Source organism: Gadus macrocephalus, chromosome 16 (genome assembly GCF_031168955.1).
Source record: "Gadus macrocephalus chromosome 16, ASM3116895v1".
NCBI classification, from domain to species: domain Eukaryota; kingdom Metazoa; phylum Chordata; class Actinopteri; order Gadiformes; family Gadidae; genus Gadus; species Gadus macrocephalus.
In genome coordinates this window covers 869,604-876,459 of record NC_082397.1, presented here as the reverse complement: position 1 = coordinate 876,459, position 6,856 = coordinate 869,604, and the positions used below count along the sequence as shown (strand labels likewise).

Below are 6,856 nucleotides of genomic sequence, written 5' to 3'. Positions count from 1 at the left end.
GGTGCAGTACCACCACACACAACAGACGCACTCCCACCACACACGCAAATATGTAGGTGTGGTCAAATCAGGAAGACGAATCAAAGTTGGTGGTGATTGGCTGAGAGAAAAACAACAAGTTGCGAGGAAAATAAACTGACAGGAGACAAAGTGAACAATATAAGTTATATCTGGATTATTATGAGCTGTTTGAACGTTCAGAACCGGTGATTATGAGCTGCGTGGCCGTGAAGCCTCCTTCGGGTGGAAGGTGGAAGGTGGACGTGATCCGCCAGCTGAAGCGACGGGACCAGAGGCAGCACGAAGCGTTCAGCGACCTGATCCGGCACTGTAAGTACAGATGTTATGATATATGTAAGAGTACACTCACAGGATGTAGCGATATGACCGCACACAATAAATAAAGATGTATGTATATGATATTTGTATGAAGTCCTACTGTACTAGGTTGGCCTCTGAGTGTAACTTCTACATGGAGTCATCTGTGTTTGTCCATAGAGAATGTTGGTATTTCACCTTCCATGTTGTTTCGTGTCGTTAAAAGTGTTCAGTAAAGCAAGGCGATTTCCTTTCATTATGCCCGCATCTATTTCTTTGTTGATTTATATTTCCGTTGGCAACTGAAAAAGTGTAGTTCATTGATTGTGTCTGCATGCATTGATCAACTAATCAACATCTATCCATCTTTAATGATCAAGTGTAGCATAGTTCATTAAAGAATGGGCCTGTAGAGGTTACTGAACGGAGGTAAAGATGAATAGGGGGGACAGTGCCTTCATGTGATAGAGTCAGTGTTGTGCCAGGTGGGCTGAGCAGGTAATAATGTGATAATAATGCGGCTGAAGGTCACTTAGTCTAAGGTCACTTTGTCTGAGGTCACCTAGTCTAAGGTTTGAGGTGTGTGTGTGTGTGTGTGTGTGTGTGTGCCGTGTGATTTTCAACAGACAGCCGCATGCTTGAGAAGTCCAGCATCTCTGCAGGGTTCCTGAGGACTGCCAGGTAACCATGACAACCTCCACCGCCCTCCCCTCCTCGCCGTCTTCATCTCTTTATTGACAATCCTATTTGTTGTTTGTTTCTAGTAATTTGTATTAATGGAACGCATTATATATTGTATAATATGTATAATATAATAATAATACAGATTGAAGATTTGCAATAATTCCTATTGGCGATATTATCACTGATGATGTGCACATAAAGAAGTTTATGCACACACACAAGTTCCCTAATTATTGTGTGTCTGTATGTGTGTGTGTGTGTGTGTGTGTGTGTGCGTGTGTGTGTGTGTGTGTGTGCGTGTGTGTGTGTGTGTGTGTGTGTGTGTGTGTTTGTAGGGTCCCATCAGGCCCGGAGTCCTTGTCTCAGAACGATCGCCTGAAGACGATGACCGGAGAGGTGAGACTTCCTGTTTCGTACACAAGCTCCCAGCATGCATTCTGGTCTTTTAAAGGGAAGCTCTGGGCTGTTTACTTAGATGGAAAAATAGTTAAAATGTCCGTCTGCAAAATCAGCACGAGTCACCCCCAGGTTACCCCGAGTTACCCCGAGTTACCCCCAGGTTACCCCGAGTTACCCCGGGGTAACTAACCACCCCAGGTTGGTGGTGGTTAGTGAGGTCCCCCCTTCACTTTAGGCGTCTTTGAGTGTTATTAATTATTATTATTCTTCATGTTTGACCTCTGTTTTCCTTTTATTCCTAGTCTGTTTTACATAGTTTTGAATGATGACTATATGCTCTGTAAGGTGACCTTGGGTGTCTGGAAAGGCGCCTCTAAATTAAATGTATTATTATTATTATTATTATTACCCCGAGTCACCCCCAGGTTACCCCGAGTTACCCCCAGGTTACCCCGAGTTACCCCCAGGTTACCCCGAGTTACCCCCAGGTTACCCCCAGGTTACCCCGAGTTACCCCCAGGTTACCCCGAGTTACCCCGAGTTACCCCCAGGTTACCCCGAGTTACCCCGAGTTACCCCCAGGTTACCCCGAGTTACCCCGAGTCACCCCGAGGTTACCCCGAGTCACCCCCAGGTTACCCCCAGGTTACCCCGAGTTACCCCGAGTTACCCCCAGGTTACCCCGAGTTACCCCCAGGTTACCCCGAGTTACCCCCAGGTTACCCCGAGTTACCCCCAGGTTACCCCGAGTTACCCCCAGGTTACCCCCAGGTTACCCCGAGTTACCCCCAGGTTACCCCGAGTTACCCCGAGTTACCCCCAGGTTACCCCGAGTTACCCCGAGTTACCCCCAGGTTACCCCGAGTTACCCCGAGTCACCCCGAGGTTACCCCGAGTCACCCCCAGGTTACCCCCAGGTTACCCCGAGTTACCCCGAGTTACCCCCAGGTTACCCCGAGTTACCCCGAGTCACCCCCAGGTTACCCCGAGTTACCCCCAGGTTACCCCGAGTTACCCCCAGGTTACCCCGAGTTACCCCCAGGTTACCCCCAGGTTACCCCGAGTTACCCCCAGGTTACCCCGAGTTACCCCGAGTTACCCCGAGTTACCCCCAGGTTACCCCGAGTTACCCCGAGTTACCCCCAGGTTACCCCGAGTTACCCCCAGGTTACCCCCAGGTTACCCCGAGTTACCCCGAGTTACCCCCAGGTTACCCCGAGTTACCCCGAGTCACCCCCAGGTTACCCCGAGTTACCCCCAGGTTACCCCGAGTCACCCCCAGGTTACCCCGAGTCACCCCCAGGTTACCCCGAGTTACCCCGAGTTACCCCGAGTTACCCCCAGGTTACCCCGAGTTACCCCGAGTTACCCCCAGGTTACCCCGAGTCGCCCCCAGGTTACCCCGAGTCACCCCGAGTTACCCTCAGGTTACCCCGAGTCACCCCGAGTCACCTCAGCTGGGGTGACTCGGCGATGTTTCTGGGACCGTTCTGTGACCAGGAGTCGGTTCCTCCTCGTGGAGTGTGACCCCTTCCACCGAACAGAACTGAGTGTGGCATCCAGTGGGCGGACCTAACCCTCCAACCAATCAGGTTACAGCTGTTCGATCGGCTGGCCGTCCATTGTGTTGGTTAGACGTAGTTTGTGTTCTCGTTATCTATTCTCTCTTCTCTTCTCTTCTCTCCTCTCCCCTTCTCTCCTCTCCTCCTTTATCCTCCTCTCCTCTCCTCCTCTCCTCTCCTCCTCCCCTTTCCTCCTTTCTCCTCCTCTCCTCTCCTCTCCTCCTTTCTCCTCCTCTCCTCTCTCCTCCTCTCTTCTCCTCCTTTATCCTCCTCTCCTCCTCACCTTTCCTCCTTTCTCCTCCTCTCCTCTCCTCTCCTCTCCTCTCCTCTAGTTGGCGTGCCAGGTGGTGGCTCTTCAGCAGGAGTTGAACATCAAGCAGAAGGTTCTGGAGGAGCAGCAAAGCAGGTACTGTCTCTCCTCCTCCTCCTCCTCCTCCTCCTCCTCCTCCTCCTCCTCTTTCTCTCCTCCTCCTTCTCCTCCTCTTTCTCTCCTCCTCCTTCTCCTCCTCCTCCTCCTCCTCCTTCTCCTTCTCTCCTCCTCCTCCTTCTCTCCTCCTTCTCTCCTCCTCCTCCTCCTCCTTCTCTCCTCCTCCTCCTCCTCCTCCTTTCCTTCTCTCCTCCTCCTCCTCCTTCTCCTGCTCCTCCTCCTCCTCCTCCTTCTCTCCTCCTCCTCCTCCTCCTCCTCCTTCTCTCCTCCTCCTCCTCCTCCTCCTCCTCCTCCTCCTTCTCTCCTCCTCCTCCTTCTCTCCTCCTCCTCCTCCTCCTCCTCCTTCTCTCCTCCTCCTCCTCCTCCTCCTCCTCCTTCTGCTCCACCTCAGAGTGTTCTTACTACCCTCCCCTTGGCTTGCTGGATGTCAGTGTTTCTCGAGGTGTGGTTGTGTGGTGGTGTAACGGGCGTGGTTGTGTGGCGGTGTAACGGGCGTGGCTGTGTGGTGGTGTAACGGGCGTGGTTGTGTGGTGGTGTAACGGGCGTGGTTGTGTGGTGGTGTTACGGGTGTGGTTGTGTGGTGGTGTAACAGTGTGGTTTTGTGACGGTGTAACGGCTGTGGTGGTGTAACGGGTGTGATGGTGTAACTGTGTGGTGGTGTAACGGGTGTGGCTGTGTGGTGGTGTAACGGGCGTGGTTGTGTGGTGGTGTAACGGTGTGGCTGTGTGGTGGTGTAACGGGCGTGGTTGTGTGGTGGTGTAACGGGCGTGGCTGTGTGGTGGTGTAACGGGCGTGGTTGTGTGGTGGTGTAACGGGCGTGGTTGTGTGGCGGTGTAACGGGCGTGGCTGTGTGGTGGTGTAACGGCGTGGTTGGGTGGTGGTGTAACGGGCGTGGCTGTGTGGTGGTGTAACGGGCGTGGCTGTGTGGTGGTGTAACGGGTGTGGTTGTGTGGTGGTGTAACGGCGTGGTGGTGTAACGGTGTGGTGGTGTAACGGGCGTGGTTGGGTGGTGGTGTAACGTTGTGTTTGTGTGGTGGTGTAACGGGCGTGGTTGTGTGGTGGTGTAACGGGCGTGGTTGTGTGGTGGTGTAACGGGCGTGGTTGTGTGGTGGTGTAACGGCGTGGTTGGGTGGTGGTGTAACGGGCGTGGCTGTGTGGTGGTGTAACGGGTGTGGTTGTGTGGTGGTGTAACGGCGTGGTGGTGTAACGGTGTGGTGGTGTAACGGGCGTGGTTGGGTGGTGGTGTAACGTTGTGTTTGTGTGGTGGTGTAACGGGCGTGGTTGTGTGGTGGTGTAACGGTGTGGCTGTGTGGTGGTGTAACGGGCGTGGCTGTGTGGTGGTGTAACGGGCGTGGTTGTGTGGTGGTGTAACGGGCGTGGTTGTGTGGTGGTGTAACGGGCGTGGTTGTGTGGCGGTGTAACGGGCGTGGCTGTGTGGTGGTGTAACGGCGTGGTTGTGTGGTGGTGTAACGGTGTGGTTGTGTGGTGGTGTAACGGGCGTGGCTGTGTGGCGGTGTAACGGTGTGGTGGTGTAACGTGTGGTTGTGTGGTGGTGTAACGGGCGTGGCTGTGTGGTGGTGTAACATGTGGTGGTGTAACGGGCGTGGCTGTGTGGTGGTGTAACGGGCGTGGCTGTGTGGCGGTGTAACGGGCGTGGTTGTGTGGTGGTGTAACGTTCGTGGCTGTGTGGTGGTGTAACGGGCGTGGTTGTGTGGTGGTGTAACGTTCGTGGCTGTGTGGTGGTGTAACGGGCGTGGCTGTGTGGTGGTGTAACGGGCGTGGTTGTGTGGCGGTGTAACGGGCGTGGCTGTGTGGTGGTGTAACGGGTGTGGCTGTGTGGTGGTGTAACGTTGTGTTGGTGTGGTGGTGTAACGGTGTGGTTGTGGCCCCAGGTTGGCGGGGGCCCAGCGGGGGGCCTCAGGCGCCCAGGCTGAGGAGCAGGCCCTGCAGGCCCGGGCCGCGGTGGTCCAGGCGGCCAACGCGGGGCTGAAGCGCGAGTACGACGCCCTGCTGCTGCTGCACGCCGCGGCCGACGCCCGCGTCCGCGCGGAGACCCAGCGGGGGGCGGAGCTCCTGGAGGACGTCATCCGACACAAGCAGCAGGCGGCCGCACGCCTCAACTCCGCCAACGAGAGGCGCTCCCGGTACGAACACATGAACCCCCACAACGAGAGTCTCCCGGTACTGACATGCTCTCAAGAACTCTAATGGGAGCCCCTGATAGTAGAACCCTGATAGGAGAACCCCGATAGGAGTACCCCGTAGTAGAACCCTGTGGTAGAACCCCGTAGTAGAACCCTGTAGTAGAACCCTGTGGTAGAACCCTGTAGTAGAACCCTGTAGTAGAACCCCGTAGTAGAACCCTGTAGTAGAACCCCGTAGTAGAACCCCGTAGTAGAACCCTGTGGTAGAACCCCGTAGTAGAACCCTGTAGTAGAACCCCGTAGTAGAACCCCGTAGTAGAACCCCGTAGTAGAACCCCGTAGTAGAACCCTGTGGTAGAACCCCGTAGTAGAACCCTGTAGTAGAACCCCGTAGTAGAACCCCGTAGTCGTCCTCATTCACTCCCAGAACACGAACCAGCATGCCAAACTTTGGGACCGCTAACATTATTCCATTGGTCCAATAAGGTTCTACTTCCTGTCTGTCTCCTGTCTACTTCCTGTCTGTCTCAGAGCTCGACAGGTCACCCTTCAGAAGGACCTGCGGGCCGCCCAGGAAACCCCCATCACCATGGATACGTAAGACATTCACACTTACCAGACGCTCTCCTCCACAGCGACTTACAGTCTGTGCATCGGTCAGAAGAAGGGGAACCAACACTATATCTCTGACCGCACAGTAAGGACGTTGATAGAACCAAGTGCCGATCACTAGTACTACCAACCGCTAGGTTAACCCATTCCCCGTACACAACGCAGACAGCTAGGATGAGATGCTACACAAGTACTCTTTTTGAGTGGCTGGACGTACAACATACAATGGTGTGTGCGTAACAGGGCTGTGTGTGGTGGGGGGAGCTTGTTCCACCACCGCAGAGCCAAAACACAGAAGAGGTGTGACTTTGATGATCGACCTTTGCTTGCTCTGGGTGTTCCCCTGTGACGTTCTGGTGCTCTGGTGTACTGGTGTTCTGATGTTCCGGTGTTCTGGTGTTCTGATGTTCCGGTGTTCTGGTGTTCTGGTGTTCCGGTGTTCTGGTGTTCTGGTGTTCTGATGTTCTGGTGTTCCGGTGTTCTGGTGTTCTGATGTTCTGGTGTTCTGGTGTTCTGGTGTTCTGGTGTTCTGGTGTTCTGATGTTCTGGTGTTCTGGTGTGTTCTGGTGTTCTGATGTTCTGGTGTTCTGGTGTTCTGGTGTTCTGGTGTTCTGATGTTCTGGTGTTCTGGTGTTCTGGTGTTCTGATGTTCTGGTGTTCTGATGTTCTGGTGTTCTGGTGTTCTGGTGTTCTGGTGTTCTGGTGTTCTG

The 6,856-nt window shown here is 54.4% G+C and overlaps 1 protein-coding gene across 6 annotated transcripts in view; it reads left to right on the top strand.

The window, feature by feature from the left end:
* The first annotated feature begins 68 nt into the window (after positions 1-68).
* The window catches only part of LOC132474179 (protein Atg16l2-like), a 14,267-nt gene continuing 7,479 nt past the window's right edge, over positions 69-6,856 (top strand). For 3 of the 6 annotated variants that reach the window (XM_060074704.1, XM_060074705.1, XM_060074703.1), the window contains exons 1-6: positions 70-330; positions 945-999; positions 1,338-1,398; positions 3,296-3,369; positions 5,283-5,534; positions 6,066-6,131. In XM_060074704.1, coding sequence (XP_059930687.1) covers positions 213-330; positions 945-999; positions 1,338-1,398; positions 3,296-3,369; positions 5,283-5,534; positions 6,066-6,131 — 626 coding nt within the window. In that variant the 5' untranslated portion in view covers positions 70-212. Of the gene's footprint in view, positions 331-944; positions 1,000-1,337; positions 1,399-3,295; positions 3,370-5,282; positions 5,535-6,065; positions 6,132-6,856 lie in introns of all 6 variants that reach the window. The other 3 variants (XM_060074708.1, XM_060074707.1, XM_060074706.1) reach the window with 2 other exon arrangements.